Source organism: Oncorhynchus mykiss, chromosome 31, assembly GCF_013265735.2.
Source record: "Oncorhynchus mykiss isolate Arlee chromosome 31, USDA_OmykA_1.1, whole genome shotgun sequence".
NCBI lineage: Eukaryota > Metazoa > Chordata > Actinopteri > Salmoniformes > Salmonidae > Oncorhynchus > Oncorhynchus mykiss.
The window spans coordinates 34,980,500-35,008,368 of NC_050571.1; the positions used below are offsets into that span (position 1 = coordinate 34,980,500).

The window sequence follows — 27,869 nt, forward strand, 5'->3', positions numbered from 1 at the left end:
TCCGTCTGGGCCCGCAGATTTGTGAATGTTGACCTGTTTAAAGGTCCTACTTACTGTGATCACACAGTCGTTTGTAGCAGCTGTTCTCATGCATGCTTCCGTGTTCCTTCCTCGAAGCGAGCATGGAAGTTATTTAGCTCATCTAGTAGGCTTGTGTCTATAATAGTTTGTAAGCCTTGCCACTTCCGACGAGCGTTGGAGCCGGTGTAGTACGATTCAATCTTAGTCCTGTATTGACGCTTTGCCTGTTTGATGGTTTGTCTGAGGGCATAGCGGGATTTCTTATAAGCATCCGGGTTCGAGTCCCAATCCTTGAAAGTGGCAGCTCTACCCTTTAGCTCAGTGCGGATGTTGTCTGTAATCCATGGCTCCTGGTTGGGTACGTATGGTCACTGTGGGGACGTCGTCATCGATGCACTTATTGATGAAGCCAGTGACTGACGTGGTGTGTACTCCTCAATGTTATCGGAAGAACCCCAGAACATGTTCCAGTCTGTGGTAGCAAAACATTCCTGTAGCTTAGCATCTGCGTCATCTGACCACTTCCTTATTGAGCGAGTCACTGGTACTTCCTGCTTACATTTTCGCTTGAAAGCAGGAATAGGAGGATAGAGTTAAGGTAAGGTTTGCCAAATGGAGGGCGAGGGAGAGCTTTGAACACATCTCTGTCTGTGGAGTAAAGGTGGCCTAGAGTTTTTTTTCCCTCTGGTTGCACATTTAACATGGTAGAAATGAGGTAAAATGGATTTAAGTTTCCTTGCATTAATGTCCCCAGCCACTAGGAGCGGATGAGCATTTTCTTGTTTGCTTATGGCCTTATACAGCTCTTTGAGTGCGGTCTTAGTGCCAGCAATGGTTTATGGTGGTAAATAAACAGCTACGAAATATACACTGCTCAAAAAAATAAAGGGAACACAAACAACACAATGTAACTCCAAGTCAATCACACTTCTGTGAAATCAAACTGTCCACTTAGGAAGCAACACTGATTTACAATACATTTCACATGCTGTTGTGCAAATGGAATAGACAACAGGTGGAAATTATAGGCAATTAGCAAGACACCCCCAATAAAGGAGTGGTTCTGCAGGTGGTGACCACAGACCACTTCTCAGTTGCTATGCTTCCTGGCTGATGTTTTGGTCACTTTTGAATGCTGGCGGTGCTTTCACTCTAGTGGTAGCAAGAGACGGAGTCTACAACCCACACAAGTGGCTCAGGTAGTGCAGCTCATCCAGGATGGCACATCAATGCGAGCTGTGGCAAGAAGGTTTGCTGTGTCTGTCAGCGTAGTGTCCAGAGCATGGAGGCGCTACCAGGAGACAGGCCAGTACATCAGGAGACGTGGAGGAGGCCGTAGGAGGGCAACAACCCAGCAGCAGGACCGCTACCTCCGCCTTTGTGCAAGGAGGAGCACTGCCAGAGCCCTGCAAAATTACCTCCAGCAGGCCACAAATGTGCATGTGTCTGCTCAAACGGTCAGAAAAAGACTCCATGAGGGTGGTATGAGGGCCCGATGCTCACAGGTGGGGGTTGTGCTTACAGCCCAACACCGTGCAGGATGTTTGGCATTTGCCAAAGAACACCAAGATTGGCAAATTCGCCACTGGCGCCCTGTGCTCTTCACAGATGAAAGCAGGTTCACACTGAGCACGTGACAGACGTGACAGAGTCTGGAGACGCCGTGGAGAACATTCTGCTGCCTGCAACATCCTCCAGCATGACCGGTTTGGCGGTGGGTCAGGCATGTTGTGGGGTGGCATTTCTTTGGGGGGCCGCACAGCCCTCCATGTGCTCGCCAGAGGTAGCCTGACTGCCATTAGGTACCGAGATGAGATCCTCAGACCCCTTGTCAGACCATTTGCTGGTGTGGTTGGCCCTGGGATCCTCCTAATGCAAGACAATACAGACCTCATGTGGCTGGAGTGTGTCAGCAGTTCCTGCAAGAGAAAGGCATTGATGCTATGGACTGGCCCGCACGTTCCACAGACCTGAATCCAATTGAGCACATCTGGGACATCATGTCTCGCTCCATCCACCAGACTGTCCAGGAGTTGGCGGGTCTGGGAGGAGATCCCTCAGGAGACCATCCGCCACCTCATCAGGAGCATGCCCAGGCATTGTAGGGAGGTCATACAGGCACGTGGAGGCCACACACACACACACACACACACACACACACACACACACACACACACACACACACACACACACACACACACACACACACACTACTGAGCCTCATTTTGACTTGTTTTAAGGACATTACATCAAAGTTGGATCAGCCTGTAGTGTGGTTTTCCACTTTAATTTTGAGTGTGACTCCAAATCCAGACCTCCATGGGTTGATAAATTTGATTTCCATTGATAATTTGTGTGATTTTGTTGTCAGCACATTCAACTATGTAAAGAAAAAAGTATTTAATAATAATATTTCATTCATTCAGATCTAGGATGTGTTATTTTAGTGTTCCCTTTATTTTTTTGAGCAGTGTATATAGATGAAAAATCTCTTCGTAAATAGTGTGGTCTACAGCTTATTATGAGATAGGCGAGCAAAGCCTTGAGACTTCCTTAATATTAGATTTTGTGCACCAGCTGTTAGTTACAAATAGACCCAGACCGCCAGCCCTTGTCTTACCGGAGGCAGCTGTTCTGTCTTGCTGATGAAACATAAGATATTACCGTTTTTAATGTCCCCTTGGTAGGATAGTCTTGATCGGCGCTCATCCATTTTATTATCCAATGATTGGACGTTGGCTAATAGGACTGATGGTAGAGGGATTGATTACTCACACGCCATCGGATCCTTACAAGTCACCCCGACCTACGTCCCCGTCTCTTCTTCATGTGAATGACAGGGATTTGAGCATTGTCGGGTGAAGTAAATCCTTCACGTTCAACTCGTTAAAGAAAAAAAAAGAAACTTTGTCCAGTACGAGGAGGGTAATCGTTGTCCTGATATCCAGAAGCTGTTACAAATAACATGAAAAAAAAAAACACCCCCAATAGCACAATTGGTTCGGAGCCTGTAAAACGGCAGCCATCTCCTCCGGCGCCATCATATAATCAAACATGGGTGAGGTTTGATAATGTTGTGGAGTTGCTTTGCTGCCCCTGGTACCGGGGACCTTAAATGTGTGGAAGGCATCATGAAATCAGGTGTTTTGGAGTTCAAAGTTCATACCAGTGTACAAAAACTTTGTGTCCTTTGAAGGTGGTGGGTCTTCCAGCAGGACAACGACCCCAAACACCCGTCAAAAAGCACACAGGAATGGTTCAAGAATAAATATGGGACTGTTCTGGAATGGCCAGCAAAGAGTCCAGATCTGAATTACATCCAAGGGAGGGCACACCTCAAATGTTCAAGATTTACAAAAGAGTGCTGAAGGCTGTGCAACCAAGTACTAGCACCAGTGTGCCAATAGGTTTCTCCTTGCCATTTTACTTTATTTTCTAGATAAAAATTCTAAACATAAGTTTACAAATATAAAATTGGTTCTGCAATGTTGAAAATCTAATGACAAGGTGTGGAGACCAAAAGTTGTTTTCAATGTCAAGTTATAGGGAATTATCTAAGAAAAGTGCAAGGGTGACAATATAAACTCTAAAACATCCTCTCTAAAATGTCCTCTCACTGTCAACTGCGTATATTTTCAGCAAACTTAACATGTGTAAATATTTGTATGAACATAACAAGATTCAACAACTGAGACATAAACTGAACCAGTTCAACAGACATGTGTCCCTGAACAAAGGGGGGGGGGGGGAGTATCTGGTGTGGCTACCAGCTGCATTAATAAGTACTGCAGTGCATCTCCTCCTCATGGACTGCACCAGATTTGCCAGTTCTTGCTGTGAGATGTTACCCCACTCTTCCACCAAGGCACCTGCAAGTTCCCGGACATTTCTGGGGGAAATGGCCCTAGCCCTCATTCTCCGATCCAACAGGTCCCACACGTGCACAATGGGATTGAGATCCGGGCTCTTCACTGGCCATGGCAGAACACTGACATTCCTGTCTTGCAGAAAATCACACACAGAACGAGCATTATGGCTGGTGGCACTGTCATGCTGGAGGGTCATGTCAGGATGAGCCTGCAGGAAGGGTACCACATGAGGGAGGAGGATGTCTTGCCTGTAATGCACAGCGTTGAGATTGCCTGCACTGACAAGCTCAGTCCGATGATGCTGTGACACACCGCCCCAGACCATGACGGACCCTCCACCTCAGAATCGATCTCGCTCCAGAGTACAGACCTCAGTGTGACGCTCATTCCTTTGAAGATAAACGCGAATCCGACCATCACCCCTGGTGAGACAAAACCGCGACTCGTCAGTAAAGAGCACTTTTTGCCAGTCCTGTCTGGTCCATTGACGGTGGGTTTGTGCCCATAGGCGACATTGTTGCCGGTGATGTCTGGTGAGGACCTGCATTACAACAGGCCTACAAGGCCTCAGTCGAGCCTCTCTCAGCCTATTGAGGACAGTCTGAGCACTGGAGGGATTGTGTGTTCCTGGTGTAACTCAGGCAGTTGTTTTTGCCATCCTGTACCTGTCCCGCAGGTGTGATGTTCGGATGTACTGATCCTGTGCAGGTGTTGTTACACGTGGTTTGCCACTGTGAGGACAATCAGCTGTCCGTCCTGTCTCCCTGTAGCGCTGTCTTAGGAGTCTCACAGTACGGACATTGGAATGTATTGCCCTGGCCACATCTGCAGTCCTTATGCCTTTTTGCAGCATGCCTAAGGCACGTTCATGCAGATGGTCAGGGATCCTGGGCATCTTTCTTTTGGTGTTTTCAGAGTCAGTAGAAAGGCCTCTTTAATGTCCTAAGTTTTCATAACTGTGCCCTTTATTGCCTACTGCCTGTAAGCTGTTAGTGTCTTAACGACCGTTCCACAGGTGCATGTTCATGAATTGTTTATGGTTCATTGAACAAGCATGGGAAACAGTGTTGAAACCCTTTACAATGAAGATCTGTGAAGTTGTGGATTTTTATGAATTATCTTTGAAAGACAGGGTCCTGAAAAAGGGACGTTTTTGCAGAGTTTATTTGGCTGCAACTGTATATATATATATATGCATGTTTGACACCCCTGATTTAGGCCATTCATTCCCCAGCAGCAGCTAAGGGTTAAAACACGTTCTACCAGTTGCTTGTATTCATGGAGGCCAATGGAAGCCAGGCTTCCCCCAAAAACTGCCCAAGAAAAAAAAAACATACAAAATGGATGTATATTTAATCTCTCTGTGTTTCACACATCCTTCAATTTGCGAGAGGCTGAATGTATCTCTCCAGTTAAAGCATCCGAGAGAGCGAAACAGAGCCCCTCTGTCTCTGTATGTGTAGCGTATCTGATGCTCTTTCTGACCAGACGGCATGACATTGTTACCGCCCGTAGCATTGAATGCAAGAGTATCCAGCAAGCATTTGGCCTCCATTGATAATAATTTAAAAAATAATAGCCAATCAGTATTTAACTAAACTGAGTGAGCTCAGCTGTGAATGGTCCTGGCGCACCATCAAAAAAAGTCTCAAGGGAAGCCAGTTTGGATTTGTCTTCTGACCAATTACATCATAAGCCAAATGTCATAATTGACAGGAAAATACTTGAATTGTTGCATCTCGTTGTGCTGTTGTCCTCCGGTGGTTAGCTAGCTAGCTAGCTAAAAATCATCCCTCTGGAAATAGGGATTTGGACTTATGGTTTTGCTTAATTCTCCATACTGGCCAATGATTATAACAGCGATTCTGATCTAACCATGAACTCATATATTGTGCCATGGCCTGAGAGGATGGAGGTTCAACATAGGATGTATGCTAATGTTAACTAACTGGCCTGGTGTATCGTTGTCCATGGAAGGAAGTTAGGCTAGCGAGCAAGAATTTTAGCCAGGTAGCCGAGGTCAACAAAAACAAAAAAGTGTGTACTGTATGACAGTCATAGACCGTTTAGGCAACATGAAAAAGGAGGATGGCATTTCTTTACAAGTAGGGTGAGTCAACATCCATACCATGGACATATTTAGCTTACGTTGATTGGACTAAATTTGTTTTGTTATCTTTTAGTTACTGTATTGGACTAAGCATAGATGATTAGATGATGTTGAAATGTTAAAGCTGAAATTGTGCACGAACAGTGGAGGCAGTTCCTGTTTTCTTTGCTACTTGCAGTAACTCTCTAAATCAATAGCTGTTTAGTAGTCTGAAAATGTCAGAAACATGACCTTGCTTGACAATGCTGTAGGTCATGTAACTGTTTGTTACATGAAATATGTTTTGTGGACTTCACCGGACAGATGTTGCTCTCTGGTTTTGTAATGAAACATGGTTGAATTTATTCTTATATTCTTGGCTTTAGGCCTAAATATCATGGTGTCAAGGCATATGAACTAACAGGTTATAGAGCAAACACCGCAATCACAACACATAGGTTGTAATATATTTATTTTTCTGGATTGGCTGCCCTGGTGATTTTTACCCACGCACCGCTACTGTGTTCTATAGCCCTAAATTAGAGTAAAAATAGGTATATACTCTAACTGTGCTTTTGAAATAGCCCAAGTTGCCTATGGAAATCATGCATTGAATTGCCTAAATTACAGTTGTTTCTCTTTCCAGCATTAGGTGGAGCTATACATTTCTAAACCCAGTGAACTAAAGTGCTAACTGTTGCACTGAGAGGAACGGTAGACAGACCTGAGTCCGGGTGTTGAACAGGGTTAAACTCTCCAACAGCATCGGGAGCAACAAGCAGAGGCCACAGGAGCTCCTCCTGTAAGTTAATATAAAAAAATAATAATAAAAAGAATAATAAAAAGTGTCAATAAATTTGACAGAAAATGTAAAGACGACTGGAATCTTTGACAACAGCGACATCTGAGTGGTAGCTGGTCCTTATTTAGCCAATGTACCTTAAATCCATTAACTGGATTTTTAACGGCAGATCTCCTCTTCGTCTGAGGAGGAGTAAGGATCGGACCAAGATGCAGCATGGTAAGTGTTCGTGATGATTTATTAAAAACGTACTGAAATACAAAACAATAAACAATGTAATGAAAACCGAAACAGTACCGTGTGGCGACAAACACTCACACGGAAACAAACACCCACAAACCAACAGTGAAACCCAGGCTACCCAAGTATGATTCTCAATCAGAGACAACTAACGACACCTGCCTCTGATTGAGAACCATACTAGGCTGAACACAAAACCCAACATAGAAAAACAAACATAGACTGCCCACCCCAACTCACGCCCTGACCATACTAAATAAAGACAAAACAAAGGAAATAAAGGTCAGAACGTGACAGGATTGAATCCATCTCTTTTTATTTGGCTATTCACATTTTAAAAATTACATTTTAATTTAAACATGCTACCAAGGTTTCCAATGTATGCATTTACACATGACATGGGAGTAAACATGAACTTGACTTTTCTTTGCAAAATCATGCAATGAGGTTAACCCAGGTCGCCCTGTCAATTCTCAAGTTCATAACAGGTGCAGCATCTTGTTGAGCTATGATGACAACAACATCATGGTGGACTTCCCAGCAGCCATAGAGGGGATTTCAAGTTTCATGTTTTCAAGACAGCCAAAATGTCTTCAACCTCTATGAGGTGTGCACCACATCACATCTGCTAGCTCAAACACTTGAAACACTTAGACCAAGGTGGCTTTTCAAACATACTACTGCTATCAAACTATAGTGGTCAATAGAAGGGGGTCTGCAGTGGCAACTGAGGGTCCTGTGATGAGCAGAAGCAGGTCAACTTGCACAAGCATCATCTCTGGCCTCATTTTCCTGTCACATCACAGTACATGTGACTTAACAAATTGTTTCAGTTCACAGCAATGAAAAACACTATCCATTCAACCACAGAAGTATGTCTGAGCCTGACATGCCACAACATGTTGCAAGTGGTTTTGGTAAAACCCTAGCGGTCTCTCCAGTAGTGGTTGGAGATGGTGGGTTTTCCCTTGTTGGTTGGTGCAGAATTCCCACTGTGGTCAGATATCACTACATACTTAAAGGACAATTCCACCACTTTATAATCAGTTATTATACAGTACCAGTCAAAAGTTTGGACACACTTACTCATTCAAGGGTTTTTCTTTATTTTTACAATTTTCTACATTGTAGAATAATAGTGAAGACATCAAAACTATGAAATAACACATATGGAATCAACTAGTAACCAAAAAAGTGATAAACAAATCCAATATATTTTATATTTGTCACTCATGGGGAGACTACGTCACCGCCAAATCTAAGAGTAAAACTTGAAAATTCAAGCCCCTTAGGTGCTGCCATAGAAGTGCCCATCCAAGGAGGCTCAAGGTCATTGGTCTATTTTCCCCTCTTAATTTTGCTTACTGTTCTGACTTGGTGGCGCACATGTAGCCTATAACCTTTTTTAGAGAAATTGAATCATAGAATATTGTAAGAGCTTTCAGTGCCTGCAGGTAGCCTAGTGGTTAGAGTGTTGGACCAGTAAACAAAAGGTTGCTAGATTGAATCCCGGAGCTGACAAGGTAGAAATCTGTCATTCTGCCCCTGAACAAGGCAGTTAACCCACTTTTCCCAGGCCGTCATTGAAAATAAGAATTTGTTCTTAACTGACTTGCCTAGTTAAATAACGGTAAAATAAAAACATGCCCCTTTATTTATCTTACGGTTCTGACTTGGTGTACAGGGAGAATACTGTAAGAATGGCCCATGTTCTGAATTATGTCGCTGTACATTTCAAAAGTGTTGTACAAACAGTTATTTTGACTACATCCGTCCTATATTGCTCATTGATGTCTCAATCAAAATGACGGATTGCCTCTTTTCCACTTGTCACCCCCTTATGCTATAGTTTGTACATCTCAATTGTCAGTAGAAACCACATTTGTTTAAGCAAGTCAGCCATATCAGCTATCTTTTTTTAAAGTCAGTAAATGAGGCTGAATGAACTGCCAGACAAGGCTCCACTGATACCCAGGTGTAGCAGTGGTAAGGTGTTGGGACTGCTGTTGGGACAGCTTTATGTAGGCTCTAACAGTTTATGGGCACCATTTGTCACCGTTATAGTGAAATTAATGTATTATTTAGTGTTGTGTAGTGGCTTTGCTGGCATGCATCCCAAATATATATATTTTTTTACCCCACCAAGATGTACATGCTAAAATCACCACTGCATAGTTTGTACATCTCAATTGTCACTATAAACCACATTTGTTTAAGCAAGTCAGCTATATCAGCTGTTTTTTAAAAGGGCATTAAATGAGGCTGAATTAACTGTTTAGCTGCCATATAAGGCTCCGCTGATAGCCAGGTGTAGCAGTGGTAAGGTGTTGGGACTGCTGTTGGGACTCTGCTGTTAGGACAGCTTTATGTAGGCCCTAACAGTTTGTGGGCACCGTTTGTCACCATTATAGTGCAATTAATGTGTTGTGTAGTGGCTTTGCTGGCATGCATAAAAAAAAAATGGGTTTGCCCCACCAAGATTTACATGCTAAAATCGCCACTGGTCGTTGTCTTGACATTCTTCCTCACCGGCTGTGCAGGTGTTTCACTTTGTTCAAGGTGCAGGCCAGACTTGTTTTCTTTGCAAGCAACTTGTTCGCCAGTGATGTGAAGATAGTGAAAGCCGTTCAGCATGTACAATTACGCACGCTCTCATTGTGTAGCCTACTCCCAGTAGGCCAGAGTAGACTGATAAGAGTGCTTTGATTCGGTGAACTGATATAGGTAACATACCATTTTAAGATTAGGCCTATAATTAGAATGGATCAATACAATAGAATAGCCAGACGCCTGTTCTTTCTTCACAATTCGTGATTACATTATGCATCGTTCACTTCCCCTGCTCATCAACTCCCCCATTCTCCCCATCATCCTTTACTTAATTTATTGAATCTGTTGTGTGAAGTTGAACTGGACAAGAATATAAACGCAACGTGCAACAATTTCAACGATTTTACTGAGTTACAGTTTTTACTGAGTTACAGTTCATGTAAGGAAATCAGGCAATTGAAATACATTCATTAGGCCTTAATCTATGGATTTCGCATTACTGAGCAGGGGCACAGCCATGGGTGGGCCTGGGAGGGCATAGGCCCAGCCAATCAGAATTCGTTTTTTTCCCTACAAAAGGGCTTTATTACAGACAAAAATACTTCTCAGTTTCATCAACTGTCCAGGTGGCTGGTTTCTGATGATCCCACAAGTGAAGATGCCGGATGTGGAGGTCCTGGGCTGGCGTGGTTACACATGGTCTGCGGTTGTGAGGCCGGCTGGATGTACTGTCAAATTCTATAAAACAACTTACTCAAGCTCATGAAACATGGGATCAACACTTTACATGTTGCGTTTATATTTTTGTTCAGTATAGTTTCGGTATAGTTTAGGTTCATTTAGGGGCAATTGTCAGGGTGATTATCAGCTGGGCACTGCACTTTCAACTGTCTGAAGAAGGAGCAGAGCAGGCCCTACTGTTGGGAGAAGGAGACTTAAATGACTTAAATGGGTAATAACAAATACAAATCCAGAGCAGTCAAAATTACTGCTTTAGCAGTTCTAGTGTTAAATAGAGTGGTGCCCTGAGAGAGCCATGGAGCTTCTGACCGTGGCCCAGCTTGGCTCACCAATTATTTTACATGCTGGAAACAATGACCTGCATGCTCAACAGGAAAAGGTGGCCACATCACTTAGGAGGGTGATGGAAAGGGCCTCTACCACCTTCCCAGATGCCAGGGGCCAAGTCCACCCTGCTCCAGAGGAGAGATGTGAGCCTCTTCTGGGACTGTGCTAAATGACAAAATGTAAAATTGGCCCACCATTATTCTGGACTGTCTGTATGATAATGTACACTTCGCCAGGACGTTAAAGAATGTTTCTCTGGGTGGCCAGTCCACCTCACCCCACAGGATCAGCAGACCAGCCAGCAACTTCCTGAGACAAATCAGATGCTCCAATAGATCTGCATGTGGTGGTGCCTCACAGGGACTGGAGAACAGCCGGCCAGACTGACCTCCACACTCCCTCTTCAATTCCTCCCACAACCTTCCTCCCATGTTACCAGACCGAGCCCGTCTCAGCACAGCACAACAAGACCAGGCCCAACACAGCATAGCTCTGCTAGACCCGAGCCATCACATCACAGCACAGCACAACCAGACCCGGCACATCATAACACAGCTCTACTAGACCCGGGCCATCACAGTACAGCACAACCAGACCCGGCACATCACAGCACAGCTCTACCAGACCCGGACCATCACAGCACAGCACAACCAGACCCTGCCCATTAGAGCTCTACCAGACCAAAACACTGTTGAGGGTAGTGCACTACATGATGCAGTCCACACAATGGATCACTCACATAATCAGCAGCTACACTGCTCTCCACACCACCCTCCTCAATTCCTCTCACAACCTCCCTCCCAGGATAGTTTTTGTTACCCTCCCTACTCCCATCTGCAGGACAGGTTTGGGACACTCCTGCCCCCCATGGCAGCCCCAACCATGCAACAGGAGCCACACCAAGGCCTCCTGTGCACACCCAGAATGGAGCATTGGCTGCCACTCCGGTCCCCTGCAGGAGCTCCACTCCTTCGGAGGGAGCTTCACCCGGGTGGACTGAGCTCTACCAACATTGCTCACCCAGTTCCCGCCCCAGCCCTTGCATCCAGCGACTTTAAGGGAGGTCTGTCATACTCAGTCTGCTCTGCTCTCACCTGGTTGGCCAGGGACCTTGGCAAAGTCTCAGCTCACTCAACAAATCGCTGCAGATGACCGTACTGTATGCCTTTTAGGTCCTATGGGAATGAGCAGAATACCCCCTCTGACTTTAAATATTGTAGGGGGCTTGGGCTAATGCATGTAAATGTGCCAAGTATGATAACAAAAAAAATGGACACAATTGACATTTGGGTATAGGACTTGTGTCCAGACATTCTGGTTCTCTCTGAAAACATGGCTAAATGGTTCTGTCTCGGATAAAGACATTGAAGAAAATTATTATTATGATAATGTATTTAGATGTAACAGATTACAGAAAGGAGGACAAATACCATATGTAACATTTTATTTCATGGCATCCCAATCTTAAAATATTTCTGTTCCCAAGAAATTCGAGCCCTATAAACCCAGTGCTTAATTTGAGCCAGATCTTGCCGGAACAGGATCCTGCACTTCTCTGTTTTGGACTGTTTTGTTCTGGAACCTATCCGGATCCGGTACCACTCATGGCATGAAAAATGCCTCTTTGTTAATTGTCCCCCCCCCCCCGTTGATTTGGGTTGGGTTAGCCCGGGCTTATGGTTTGCATAACATTGTCACCTACAGTTGAAGTCGGAAGTTTACATACACCTTTGCCAAATACATTTAAACTCAGTTTTTACAATTCCTGACATTAAATCAGAGTAAAGATTCCCTGTATTAGGTCAGTTAGGATCACTACTTTATTTTAAGAATGTGAAACGTCAGAATAATAGTAGAGAGAATGATTTATTTCAGCTTTTATTTCTTTCATCACATTCCCAGTGTGTCAGAAGTTTACATACACTTGATTAGTATTTGGTACCATTGCCTTTAAATTGTTTAACTTGGGTCAAACGTTTCAGCTAGCCTTCCACAAGCTACCTACAATAAGTTGGGTGAATTTTCACCCATTCCTCCTGACAGAGCTGATGTAACTGAGTCAGGTTTGTAGGCCTCTTTGCTCGCACACGCTTTTTCAGTTCCGCTCACACATTTTCTATAGGATTGAGGTCAGGGCTACAACTTTGTTAGTATGCTTGGGGTCATTATCCATTTGGAAGACCCTTTTTGCGACCAAGCAGAGAACTGGAAGGAGAGGCGGCTAAAGTTAGAATTGGCTTTAGGGGTGACCAGTGAGATATACCTGCTGGAGTGCGTGCTACGGGTGGGTGCTGCTATGGTGACCAGTGAGCTGAGATAAGGCGGGGCTTTACCTAGCAGAGACTTGTAGATGACCTGGAGCCAGTGGATCCGGCGACGAGTATGAAGCGAGGGCCAGCCAACGAGGGCATGTAGGTCGCAGTGGTGGGTAGTATATGGGGCTTTGGTGACAAAATGGATGGCACTGTGATAGACTGCATACTATTTGTTGAGTAGAATGTTGGAGGCTATTTTGTAAATGACATCGCCGAAGTCGAGGATCGGTAGGATGGTCAGTTTTACGAGAGTATGTTTGGCCGCATGTGTGAAGAATGCTTTGTTGCAAAATAGGAAGCTGATTCTAGATTTAATTTTGGATTGGAGATGCTTAATGTGAGTCTGGAAGGAGAGTTTACAGTCTAACCAGACACCTAGGTATTTGTCCACATATTCTAAGTCAGAACCGTCCAGAGTAGTGATGCTGGACGGGCGGGCAGGTGTGGGCAGCGATCAGTTGAAGAGCATGCATTTAGTTTTACTTGCATTTAAGAGCAGTTGGAGGCCACAGAAGGAGAGTTGTATGGCATTGAAGCTCATCTGGATGTTTGTTAACACAGTGTCCAACGAAGGGCCAGAGGTATACAGAATGATGTTGTGTGCGTAGAGGTGGATCAAAGAATCACCAGCAGCGATGTATACAGAGAAGAGAGTCGGCCCGAGAATTGAACCCGGTTAACTGATTTGAACATGATACTGCCACTTCTTCGGCTTGCAAGCCTCACCCTTTTTTCCTCCAAACATAACGATGGTCATTATGACCAAACCATCTAAAGCCATGACATAATTTTCTGGAATTTTCCAAGCTGTATAAAGGCACAGTCAACTTAGTGTATGTAAACTTCTGACCCGCTGGAATTGTGAATTATAAGTGAAATAATCTGCCTGTAAACAATTGTTGTAAAAATTACTCATGTCATGCACAAAGTAGATGTCCTAACCGACTTGTCAAAACTATAGTTTGTTAACAAGAAATTTGTGGAGTGGTTGAAAAACGAGTTTTAATTACTCCAACCTAAGTGTAGGTAAACTTCTGACTTCAACTGTATGTTTGAGACCAATGCGTGACCATGGCTGTGTGAGTAGCATGCCTTTGTCTCTCACAGAACTAGAATGAGATTCACTTTCTATGATCTCTCTACCTCTATCTGCTCTGATGGACATGAGCCTGCAACTAATCTCTCCTGCGTTGCACTTCATAATTTATTTATTTGTAGAATCATAGCCACGCAAAGGGTTCTGGAGGAGATGTGGCACCCCTGATGAATTGAAATACATTTATAGAATAAGTACTGTCTGTTCAGAAAGAAATGTAATAATTCAGAATAGCCTACTACACCATGGAAATGCCCATAATTTATCCAAAGAAGAACATAGCTTATTTTTTTTTAAATGTACTAGATGTGGATTGTGTGTAGCCCAATAACGTGGCACGGCCTACAGTCAGAACATCAGAAGTGACACATTCGGGTTTGGCACTTCAAGCCGAAATATATCATACTTTGACTAAAACGATGACTTATTTTACATTGTTGTGCAACATCATGGTTAAGCTCTGACCACCTTCGAGCTCTAAAAAGTGGATTTCTACTGGTGTGGCCATCGATAGACATAATGTACCACTTATTGATGAAGTTACGGTCAGTTGAAAATGACAAAACAGCAATTTGATGGCGGCTTTTGACCACTATTGTGCATATATTTTAAAGGATACATATATCTGGCATACTTAGGACATTATACATTTTTTCCACACCAGTATTTGTACCCATCATTGGGCTGAATGAAAAATTAATTATGGAGATACGGCAATGTGAATCCAGACATTCTAGAAAACTGGTTCTTTAGACTATAATGGGTTAAATCTGCAATGGCACTATTGCTAGACATCTTTATTTGGACCTTTAATCGCTTTTTGTAAAGGTTGAATGGTGTCAAAGGCCTTTGGTTAAAATGGGTTACCCCTCTCCCTGCTGGACATGTTACATGAAATCCCATAGGAATGCATTATCATATTATGTATCATTGTAATCAGCAGACTTCAGGGAACACGGTGTTTACATGTAAAATATTGAACTATTGTATTGAATATATATTTTTTTTTTAATGGATTTTGGGCACTTTATCATCACTCTTCTACTAACATTTTAAAGGATATGTAAATGGCATATTTGGGCCATCTTATCGTGTTCTCTAGACACCCTCAAACATTTTAAGCCCTCATTAGGCTGTATGTATCTATTATTTATGGAATATGGCCATGTGACACTTGTCTAATATGGCCCAATGGAGCTAATTGGCGGCCATATTGGAAGGGGAATGTAACACATCTGAAATGACACTATAGCTAGAAACACTTCTAAGGTTTTGGCCTAGCTGTGTGTGAAATTTGGTAGCATTATTACAAACATCACCCTTACACTTCAGGTAAAGGCCCCAAAAGGGACAGGATAGCTGACCTACACAAAGTTTCAGGTACAACTGATTGACGCAAATGTGTGGGCACCTTGAACAAAATCGTGGAGGGAAGCATCCACCCAACAGCCAACACTTTAATTCATGATGTGGCGTTACTCAATGACACATACATAGTGGCTGCGACAAAGTCACCACCTGAGTATGTGACTGTGCAGTGGTCTGTGGTTTGAAGCTTCCCTCAACTTTTCCTCGTAAGCCTCACTATCAAGAACAGAAAATTAAAGACAGTTGGAATTAGATCTATTTTTCTTGTATTCAATTGAACATCAACTGTCCACTGAAGGTTGGGCACCGCACACTGACCTTTCAGTTTTATGTTCAATCCAAATGACAACACCTACACAATTTAAGTAGTCCACCCATTATGAGTGGTCAAACGTTGTGGTAACCATGCAGGAAGATTTTTTCACTATGACAAAGCTGAACCCCCCTGACTCTCGCCTTTGCCTGAAGGGAAACTACATATATATTACATTTATGGCCAACTTAGCTGACTAATTCAGCACATGTATTTTCAGAAATGTTAGATTATTCAACTCTATATATATATATATATATATTTTTTTTTTTTTTTTATCCAGGCGTGCCAGTTAAGCGCTAATTCTTATTTACAATGACAGCCTGCTCTCCAACCCTGTTCCTGGAGAACTAACCTCCTGTAGGTTTTTGTGCAAACCCCAGTTATAACTAACCTAATTCAGCTTATCAATCAGCAAATTATTAGAACCAGGTGCGCTAGATTAGGTGTGGAGTTAAAACCTACAGGATGGTAGCTCTCCAGGAACAGGGTTGGAGAGCCCTGATTTACACTGACAAAAATATAAATGCAATATGTAAAGTGTTGGTCCCATGTTTCATAAGCTGAAATAAAGATCCCAGAAATGTTCCATACATACAAAAAGCTGATTTCTCTGAAATTTGGCACACAAATTTGTTTACATCCCTGTTAGTGAGCATTTAAACTTTGCCAAGATAATCCATCCACCTGACAGGTGTGGCATATCAAGAAGCTGTTTAAACAGCATAATCATTGCACAGATGCACCTTGTGCTGGGGACAATAAAAAGGCCACTCTTAAATGTGCAGTTTTGTCACACAACGCCACAAACGTCTCAAGTTTTGAGGCAGTGTGCAATTGTCATGCTGACTGCAGGAATGTACACCAGAGATGTTGCCAGATAATTTAATGTTAATTTCTCTACGCCACCGCAAACGTAATTTTATAGAATTTTACAGTTCTTCACAACCTGCCTCACAACCTTAGACCATGTGTATAGAGTTGTGTGGGTGAGTGGTATGCTGATTTCAAAGTTGTGAACAGAGTGCCCCATGGTAGCAGTGGGGTTATTGTATGGGCATAAGCTACGGACAACGAACCCAATTGCATTTGATCTACGAGATCCTGAAGCTCATTGTCATACAATTCATCCACTGCCGACACCTCATGTTTCAGCATGATAAAGCACAGCCCCAGGTCGCAAGGATCTGTACACAACTCCTGGAAGCTGAAAATGTCCCAATTCATCCACCGCCGTCACCTCATGTTTCAGCATGATTAAGCACAGCCCCAGGTCGCAAGGATCTGTACACAACTCCTGGAAGCTGAAAATGTCCCAATTCTTCCAAGGCCTGCATACTTACCAGACATGGCTCCCATTGAGAACAAGTCTGGAATGCTCTGGATCAACAGCGTGATTCAGTTCACGCCAATATCCAGCAACTTTGCACAGACTTCGAAGAGCGGGAAAACATTCCACAGGCCACAATCAACAGCCTGATCAAGTCTATGCAAAGGAGACGTGTTGCTGCATGAGACAAATTGTGGTCACACCAGATACTGACTGGTTTTCTGATCCACGCCCCTACTTTAAAAAAAAAAAAGTTATCTGTGACCAATTGATGCATATCTGTATTCCCAGTTATGTGAAATCCATAAATTCGGGCCTATGTAATTTATTTCAATTGAATGATTTCCTTACACTGTATGAACTGTAACTCAGTAAAATAGTTGAAATTGTTGCATGTTGTGTTTATATTTTTGTTCAGTATATATGATCACTGGTCATGTTTACATGCACACCAATATCCCTCTATTATTAAGTAAAGTATTCTGTTTTTGAGTTGACGCATGTGAACATCATATCCCATTTACAATAACCCGGGAAAAAAACTTGTATCCCAGTTATGAGAAACCCATATTAGATGCCTGGGATATGCTGCTCTAAAACGGGATACTGTGGCATGTAAACATTTCATCCCGTTTACTGTTGTTTTGCGGTCTGCGCAGGCTGTTTCTTATATCATGAGTGTTGTGTGATGTTTTTCATCTGATTGGCAAACAAATCACTTCAAAAATTGTCGCAGTTCAATCCACCATAACATTTTCATTATAATTTAACCTACTATTATTAATCTACTAAAATGGTAATTCATTTTCTGCTTATAATTTCCGACATTTGGTAGGCTATATTATAATTTCCGACATTTGGTATGACATTTGTTTGTCAACGACAGTTTGATACATACAACTTCTCTTCTGTCATAACTTGTTGCCCCAGAAGACTAAATAAAGTAGTGCTGACCAGAATGTCTTCTATCCATTGAATTAATGCGTTGGTAATCTACAAAAATAGAAACGCAACATGCAACAATTTAAAAGATTGTATGGAGTTACAGTTCATATCAGGAAGTCAGTCAAATAAATTCATTAGGCGCTAATCTATGGATTTCTCGTGACTGGCAATACAGATGTGTTTTATTCACTTTATTTATCTAGGGGAAAACACATTGAGACCTAGGTCTCATTTGCAAATGTGTCCTGGGAACATTACAGAAAATAAAATGATACATAATTTAAAACACAAAATTAAATAAATAGCAAATGTTATATACACAATAAAACACTTTTTATTTGAACCAGGTAAGTTGACAGAGAACACATTCTCATTTACAGCAACAACCTGGGGAATAGTTACAGGGGAGAGGAGGGGGATGAATGAGCCAATTGTAAGCTGGGGATGATTAGGTGACCATGATGGTATGAAGGACAGCTTAGGAATTTAGCCAGGACACCAGGATTAACACCCCTATTCTTACAATAAGTGCCATGGGATCTTTAAATACCTCAGAGAGTCAGGACACCCATTTAACATCCCATCCGAAAGACAGCACCCTACACAGGGCAATGTACCCAATCACTGCCCTGGGGTATTGGGATATTTTTTCAACCAGAGGAAAGAGTGCCTCCTGCTGGCCCTCTAACACCACTTCCAGCAGCATGTGGTCTCCCATCCAGGGACTGACCAGGACCAACCCTGCTTAGCTTCAGAAGCAAGCCAGCATTGGGATGCTGCTGGCTCAAATATATTTATCAATATAAAAATCCCTAGCCTTTCTCCTAAACTGACCCAGAGACAACAACACATCCAAATGAAAGTTACTTGGAGACTATTCCACATGACAGGGACCTGTAAAGGCAGATTTAGCGAACTCTGTGGATACATGTGACGTTTCCATCATTAACCAACCTTGTGATCTAGTGTTGTAATCCCAGTTTCTATATTTCATCAATGAAGTTAAGTAAATTGGTAGTTTATAGAGTAAGGCTTCATAAACAAAAACAGAATGATGATGTGACCTACGTGTGTTTAGCAAAGTCCAACTAACTTTATGTTGAAGGATGCAGTCGTGAGTGTCAAAACTATCAGATGTTATAAAATGAAGTGCGCTATGATACATTTCTGTCCAAGGGCTTCAAAACACTGGTAGCTGCATTTATGTATGAAATAATCGCCATAATCTATAACAGGAATAAATGTAGACTGAATGATATGTTTTCTACTATTTAATGAAAGGCAAGCCCTATTCCTATAGAAGAAGCACAACCTAATTCTTAATTTCTTGACTAACTCGTCAACATGCTTTCTAGAGCTTTTTGTCAATCCAGATGTCTAGATATTTATAGGTGCGGACACGATAAATGGGAGCACCATCTAAATTACTTATGCACATATCATCAGTTACATTATTGCATGATTTGGAAAATAGCATGTACTTGGGTTTTTACCAGCATTTAGTACTAACTTCAGGTCAACCAAGGCTTTCTGCCAGGTAGTAAAAGCAGATTGAAGGGTCAACAGAGCCTGAGCTGCTGTGGGGGCAGTAGCGTAAACAACAGTGTCATATGCTACAGATGAAAGTTACAGTTTTGTACAAATAAACCAATGCTGTTAATATGAACAGTGAAAAGAACTGGACCAAGATTCGAACCATGTGCGAAACCTTTTGTTATGTCTAGGAATCCTGATTTAACGGCATCAGTAAGTACACACTATGTTCTGTATTTAAAAAATACAACCCAGCTACAAGCAGCCTGATCTAAGCCAATCATAGAGAGTTTCTGAATAAGTAAAGTGTGATCCACAGAGTCGAATGCCTTGGACAGGCCAATGAATAGGACAGCACAGTGTTTCTTCACATCCAAACAATTTACGACATCTTTTAAAACCATAGAAGTAGCAGAGACGGTACTATGACCTGGTCTGAACTCTTGACTATTTTACATTCAGAAAAGATGTAGCGGTTGAAAGGGATCTAAGCTGAGTATTGAACAATGATTCCAGGATTTTTTGCTAGGCAAGAGAGTTTGGAAATGGGACGATAATGATTTAGATCACTAGGGTTGCCACCTTTATGTAGAAGAAGCACATGGGCTGCCTTCCAAACTCTAGGGATAGTACTGGATATAATTGTCAAGTGAAACACATGTGTTAATGCTTCAATGGAGCAGAAAGATGTCATAAAGGGATCAATCACATCAGATTTTTTTTTATCATCAATCATAAGTAGTTGTTCCAATACATCAGAAGTAGACAGTTTCTCCAGAGAGTACAATGATTCACTGGGGGGTTTGTCTTGTCCTCTTTCAAGTCGACTAGCGGCTGGGAGAGGGATGAGCAGATTACTGACTGGCCCCGGATCTATTAAACCGACATTTCTTAAAAAAAAAAAACTGAGGACATAAAATGTTGATGTATGACCTATCTCGTACATTAAAAAAAAAAAAAAAATGTCAGAGTTCAGTATAACTTGCTTGGGTAGGGAAGGAGAGGGATTTCCACTCTTTAGAGCTTTAACTATTTTCCAAAATGTAGATGGATCACCAGCAGTGTCAGCGATAGAACTTAGGAAGTAGCTTGATTTAGCTTTTTTAACTAAGAATGTGTATTTATTTCTCAGTTGCCTGAAAAGCTCCCAGTCCACAACAGCATCAGTTAGTCTAGCTTTGGCCCAGGCATGATTTGTTGTTCTAAAGATATTTGAAAGTTCTGTAGAAAACCAGGGATTTGATCTATTTTTTTGTCTATAGCGTTTAACAGAAGCATGTTTATCTGCCAGTGATAGGGGTCAGGTATACACTTGGAGGAAAGTTCAGAAAAGTACAAGTCATGCATAAACGCTTACGGAGAAAAGTTTAAATTTCTCTTCCTAATGATACGTGGATCATAATTATGCTGTCTAGTACTGTATCTCTAATACAGGCTATAGGACAATGATCACGAAGGTCACTTGCAAACACACCAAAGACGTACTTATGGGGGTTATTTGTGAGAATGAAATCTAAAAATGAGGATCTATGTAGATTTTTCTCATTTAACAGAGTGGGATTCGTGATCAGCTGGGTTAGATTATAGTTATCCGAGATGTGTCAGATAGTCCAGGTTAAAGTCCCCTAAGACCATCAGTTCAGATGATAGACATTTTTCTAAATGCTCAGCTATGGTACTAATCACATCAACTAAAGCAGCAGGAGGCCTATACACTCCAGCAACAAATACATGCACGTTTTGGCTCATGGTCACACCTAAAACCAGGATTTCACATTTCTGTGGTATAGTGACATTAAGAGCACATGATGCTACAAAAGTGGATTTCACATACATCAGCACCCCTCCACATTTTCTCTGCCCATCACATCTAAAAGAAATATTGTAATTAGCTATGTCAATGTCCTTATCCATGATCAAATCTTTTAACCAAGTCTCTGATAAAACAAGAATGTCTGTTTGTGTCATTCATCCATCCATCCAGGTATTGATAAAGTCCATCTTTGACGTCCTACTTCGCATATTTACATGTAACAAACCCAGCCCTTTGCTGGGTGTCCATGTTTACCCTAACCAGGTCATTATAAACTTGATCATTAAGTCAGATTTCGTAGGAATGAAAATGTTGTTATCAAAGCGTTCCCCGATGGGCCAGAGGCGGCATGTACTGTATTTGGTGGCTGTTTAAATCCTAATGAAATTAAGACAGTGATAATGAAGATTTCCTTGACTTGACTAGAGTATTTTAACATCAGAAATAGTTTGACGTGTGATGATAGTTGGGATAACCTGGGTAGAATGCGGGTTATATCCCAGCTAGTCTCTCAGAGCAGCCTTAAAATGGCCTTGCCAATGAATAAGCTCCGGGATAGTGTGAGTGAATTCCGTCTTCTTTGTAGAATATTTTCTCTTTCCAAAAAAGTGTAAAAGTTGTCAATAAAGACCACATTGACAGAGTTACGATAACTCTTTAGCCAGACCTGAAGTGGTAGCAACCTACTGGATCTACCGTATCCACGTCTCATCGTGGTTAAGGGGCCCGATATAATGGGGCGCTCGTTTTGCAATTAGTTCCATTAAGTAGCGTTTAAGTGGTTCAGAGCTGGCCAATTTAGTGTCATTAAATCCCACATGTACTGTAACAGTAGCCGTCTGTGGATTTTGGTTTATGGCTTCAGTATATGGCGTAGTGATATCCTTAACTTTTGCACCCGGATAGCATAGCGTTCTAATCTCTGGCAAGGAGATGTTCCTTACCATTGAGCTTCCAATGATGAGCGCCGGTCGGATTCCCCCGCTACCTTATCTCTCCGATCGGTGACAAGAGCCGCAGAAATCGGCTGGGGAGAAGGCTGCGTAGATCCTGATTGCCAGGGGGGAGTCCCAAGCCACCTCGCACCCTGAACACGAGAGCTCATAATGTAGCCCGTAGTGTAGGTGGTCGTCAGTGTAGAAGCAACTGCATCTGCGTACCCAGTGTCCGTACGCCCTGAGGAAAACAGCAGGGACAGTGGCTCAAAACGATTTGAGAGTTTAATATCACAGCGTTGCAACAACAAAAAAAACGGAACACTGGCATGCGCGTCTCTTCCTCCTCCTGGATCCAATCCCACCCCAATCAGCTGAAAGCATCTTAGTTTTGGCTAGATTCAGAAGGCCGTAAGGTGGGGAAATGCTCAAGCTCCATAAAAGTTCCATTACAGTCGTCCTTATTCAAAATTAGACGCTCATCCAGATGTTTAATTTCCTCAAGTAAAGTAATGATCCTCTTCTTGGCAGCATTTAGTTTGTGGCATTTGACACAGGTGAAGTTTTCAGAAAAGTCCTTCACTGTGATGACTGAACATCTCACATAAAATACATTTAATGGCTTTATGGTCGGCAATAGAGTCAAAGGAGTTTTCACTGCTTTGTGTAGAAGCAGGAGAACACCCTTTACTCAATTCAGCCATTTTGCTTGTTAGCCAATAGGCTACTAAAAGGCTACTAAAATGATCCATGGATAAATCTAGCTGCCCCAGCACTGTGGCTATCCGTGTCGCTGGATCCAAAATAAATAATAAAAACTGGGTATAAAATACTAGATATAAAATAAATGAAAAAATGATATAATAATCAGATAATTAAAGGTATTCACTAAAAAAAGTTTGTAAGAGACCCACCACGGCAACATTCATCAGCTGTTTTTGTTTATCACAGACCACCATCTGTCTCATGCTGCGCGACACATCCCTTTGCATAGTTCAGATCAGGCTGTTGATTGTGGCCTGTGGAATGATGTCCCACTCCTCTTCAATGGCTGTGCGAAGTTGCTGGATATTGGCAAGAACTGGAGCACGCTGTCATAAACGTTGATCAATAAAAAAGTGGTCAGCTGAAGCAGATGCTAAGCTAAAGGACTGTTTTGCTAGCACAGACTAGAATATGTTCCGAGATTCTTCCGATGGTATTGTGGAGTACACCACATCAGTCACTGGCTTCATCAATAAGTGCATAGATGACGTCGTCCCCACAGTGACTGTACGTACATACCCCAACCAGAAGCCATGGATTACAGGCAACATTCGGACTGAACTAATGGGTAGCGATGCCGCTTTCAAGGAGCGGGACTCTAACACGGAAGATTATAAGAAATCCTGCTATGCCATAGTGCCCTCAAAGCTCATGACTTAAGCTAAGGACCCTGGGACTAAACACCTCACTCTGCAACTGGATCCTGTTGCCGCCCCCCAGGTGGTAAAGGTAGGTAACAACACATCTGCCACGCTGATCCTCAACACGGGGGCCCCTCAGGGGTGCGTGCTGTGACGACCCTCCCACTCTGTCTGCCGTATTCTCTTTGTTCTTGTTTCCTTATTAGGATGCCGGTGGGCGGAGTTGGGAGGGTCGTCAGCTACATGGGAAACACCTGGGCCCGGTGTGTCCCAGGATAAATACACCACTTACCCATTCATGGAAGAGACTCTCTCCATGCAGACACCTTTCTAGATTTTGTTGTGTTTCTTGGTGGTTTTTTGATTGTTTGCTTTGGCATCTTTCAACACCCTGCATTATCACATTCATGCATGCAAAACACTCACTTACACTACTGATTACTGATTACACACACCATTGTACATTGTACTTAGTTACTTATTTAATAAATATATGTTTTGTTACTCCTTATCTCCACGTTGTCTCCCTTTTGTTATGGGCTTTGAGCCGCTTCGTGACAGTGCTCAGTCCCCTCCTGTACTCCCTGTTCACTCATGACTGCACGGCCATGCATGACTCCAACCCCATCATTAAGTTTGCCGATGACACAACAGGGGTAGGCCTGATCACCCGACAACGACGAGACAGCCTATAGGGAGGAGGTCAGAGACATGGCAGTGTGGTACCAGGACAACAACTTCTCCCTCAACATGATCAAGACACAGGAGATGATTGTGGACTACAGGAAAAGGAGGACCGAGCAAGCCCTCATTCTCATTGATGGGGAAGGTTGAGAGCTACAAGTTCCACATAACCAACAAACTGGGGCAAAGCTTCCTGCCATTCAAGACCACCATACCAGGCTGTGTCAGAGGAAGGTCCTAAAAATTGTCAAAGACTCCAGCCACCCTAGTCATAGACTGTTCTCTCTGCTACCACATGGAAAGCGGTACCGGAGCGCCAAATCTAGGTCCAAGAGGCTTCTACCCACAAGCCATAAGCCTCCTGAACCTCTGATCAATTGGTGTCCCAGACTATTTGCATTGTCCCCCCTCCCCTCTTTTACACTGCTGTAACTGTCTGTTATTATCTACAGTCGTGGCCAAAAGTTTTGAGAATGACACAAATATTAATTTCCACAAAGTTTGCTGCTTCAAGTAATTTTTCCAACAATTGTTTAGAGACAGATTATTTCACTTATAACTCACTGCATCACAATTCCAGTGGTCAGAAGTTTAAATACACTAAATTGATTGTGCCTTTAAACAGCTTAGAAAATTCCAGAAAATGATGTCATGGCTTTAGAAGCTTCTGACAGGCTAGTTGACATCATTTGAGTCAATTGGAGGTGTACCTGTGGATGTATTTCAAGGTCTACCTTCAAACTCAGTGCATCTTTGCTTGACATCATGGGAAAATCAAAAGAAATCAGCCAAGACCTCAGAAAAAAAATAAGGTACCACGTTCATCTGTACAAACAATAGTACTCAAGTATGAACACCATGGGACGCGTTCTGTCTCCTGGAGATTAACATACTTTGGTGCGAAAAGTGCAAATCAATCCCAGAACAACAGCAAAGGACCTTGTGAAGATGCTGGAGGAATCGGGTACAAAAGTATATATATCCACAGTAAAACGAGTCCTATATCGACATAACCTGAAAGGCCGGTCAGCAAGGAAGAAGCCATTGCTCCAAAACCGCCATAAAAAAGCCAGACTACGGTTTGCAACTGCAAATGGGGACAAAGATTGTACTTTTTGGAGAAATGTCCTCTGGTCTGATGAAACAAAAATAGAACTGTTTGGTCATAATGACCATCGTTATGTTTGGAGGAAAAAGGGGAACGCTTGCAAGGCGAAGAACACCATCCCAACCATGAAGCACGGGGGTGGCAGCATCATGTTGTGGGGGTGCTTTGCTGCAGGAGGGACTGGTGTACTTCACAAAATGGATGCCATCATGAGGAAGGAACATTATGTGGATATATTGAAGCAACATCTCAAGACATCAGTCAGGAAGTTAAAGCTTGGTTGCAAATGGGTTTTCCAAACGGACAATGCCCCAAGCATACTTCCAAAGTTGTGGCAAATTTGCTTTAGGACAACAAAGTCAAGGTATTGGATTGGGCATCACAAAGCACTTTTCGCACCAAAGTACGTTCATCTCTAGGAGACAGAACGCGTCTCTTTCCTGAGCGGTATGACGGCTGCCTGGTCCCATGGTGTTTATACTTGCGTACTATTGTTTGTGCAGATGAACGTGGTACCTTCAGGCATTTGGAAATGACTGTAAACAATTGTAGGAAAAAATGACGTGTCATGCACAAAGTAGATGTCCTAACCGACTTACCAAAACTATAGTTTTTTAACAAGAAATTTGTGGAGTGGTTGAAAAATGAGTTTTAATGACTCCAACCTAAGTGTATGTAAACTTCCGACTTCAACTGTACGTATTACCTCAATTACCTCAACTAACCGGTGCCCCCGCAGATTGACTCTGTACCAGTACCCCCTGAATATAGCCTCGCTATTGTTATTTTACTGCTGCTCTTTAATTATTTGTTACTTTAATTTCATATTCTTATATATTTTTTTATGTATTATTCTTTTATTTTTTTAACTGCATTTTTGGTTAGGGCTTGTAAGCATTTCACTGTAATGTCTACATCCATTGTATTCGGCGCATGTGACAAATACAATTTGATTTTATTCAGAGCAACCCAACCATGCTCAATGGGTAACATGTCTGCTGAGTATGCAGGCCATTGAAGAACTGGGACATTTTCAGCTTCCAGGAAGTTTGTGCAGTATCATGCTGAAACATGAGGTGATGGCGTTGAATGAATGGTATGACAATGGGCCTCAGGATCTCATCATGGTATCTCTGTGTTTTCAAATTCCCATTAACAAAATGAAATTGTGTTCATTGTCCGTAGCTTATGCCTGCCCATACCATAACCCCACCGCCACCATGGTTCACATCGTTGACATCAGCAAACCGCTCCCCCACACGACATCATACATGCTGTCTGCCATCTGCCCGGTACAGTTGAAACTAGGATTAATCCTGTGAAGAGCACACTTCTCTAGCGTGCCAGTGGCCATCGAAGGTGAGCATTTGTCCACTGAAGTCGGTTACAACGCCGAACTGCAGTAAGGTCAAGACCCTGTTGAGGACAGCGAGCACTCAGATGAGCTTTCCTGAGACGGTTTCTGACAGTTTGTGCAGAAATTCTTTGGTTGTGCAAACCACAGTTTCATCAGCTGACTGGGTGGCTGGTCTCAGATGATCCCGCAGGTGAAGAAGCCAGATGTGGAGGTCCTGGCCTGGCATGGTTACATGTGGTCTGCGGTTGTGAGGCTGTCCTGACAAATTCTCTAAAACAATGTTGGAGGCAGCTTGTGCTAGAGAAATGAACATTCAAATCTCTGGCAACAGCTCTGGTGGACATTCCTGCAGTCAGTATGCCAATTTCACACTCTGTGGCATTGTGTTTTGTGACAAAACTGCACATTTTAGAGTGGTATTGTTTTGGTCCCAGCACAAGGTTTATTTTTGTAATGATCATGCTGTTTAATCAGTTTATTGATATGCCACACCTGTCAGATGAATGGATGCATGGGTGCATATAATGGGTGCATATTTTATGTGGTTGAAATACTGTCTGCTTGCAGTTTGAAAGATAACACATTACATGTGCAGTCTCATTTTCTCAAGAGATCCTGAAAGAAATCATATTTTTCCACTCCTGTTCCCAAGTCAAAATTAACATTTGTTGTATAATTTCACTGCAAGAAACGCCTAATTCAGCAGGAGTTAATATTATATTACGCTACATGTGACATGTTATAGGCCTACAGTCAGAATATTTCAGTTACTTTTCCAGTGACATCAGTCACTGGCTTTATCAAAAGTGCATTGAGGACGTCATCCCTACAGTGACTGTACATACAGTGCCTTGCGAAAGTATTCGGCCCCCTTGAACTTTGCGACCTTTTGCCACATTTCAGGCTTCAAACATAAAGATATAAAACTGTATTTTTTTGTGACGAATCAACAACAAGTGGGACACAATCATGAAGTGGAACGACATTTCTTGGATATTTCAAACTTTTTTAACAAATCAAAAACTGA

At 42.6% G+C, this 27,869-nt stretch overlaps 1 protein-coding gene across 1 annotated transcript in view; it reads right to left on the reverse strand.

Annotated features, from left to right (window-relative positions):
* fgf2 (fibroblast growth factor 2) overlaps positions 1-27,869 on the reverse strand; it is a 96,188-nt gene that overhangs the window by 43,368 nt on the left and 24,951 nt on the right. Inside the window, exons 2-3 of the mRNA XM_021584054.2 lie at positions 6,919-7,032; positions 6,704-6,779 (exon numbers count right to left, since the gene is read on the reverse strand). Of these exons, the coding sequence (XP_021439729.1) occupies positions 6,704-6,779; positions 6,919-6,999 (157 nt within the window). The 5' untranslated portion in view covers positions 7,000-7,032. The remainder of the gene's footprint in view (positions 1-6,703; positions 6,780-6,918; positions 7,033-27,869) is intronic.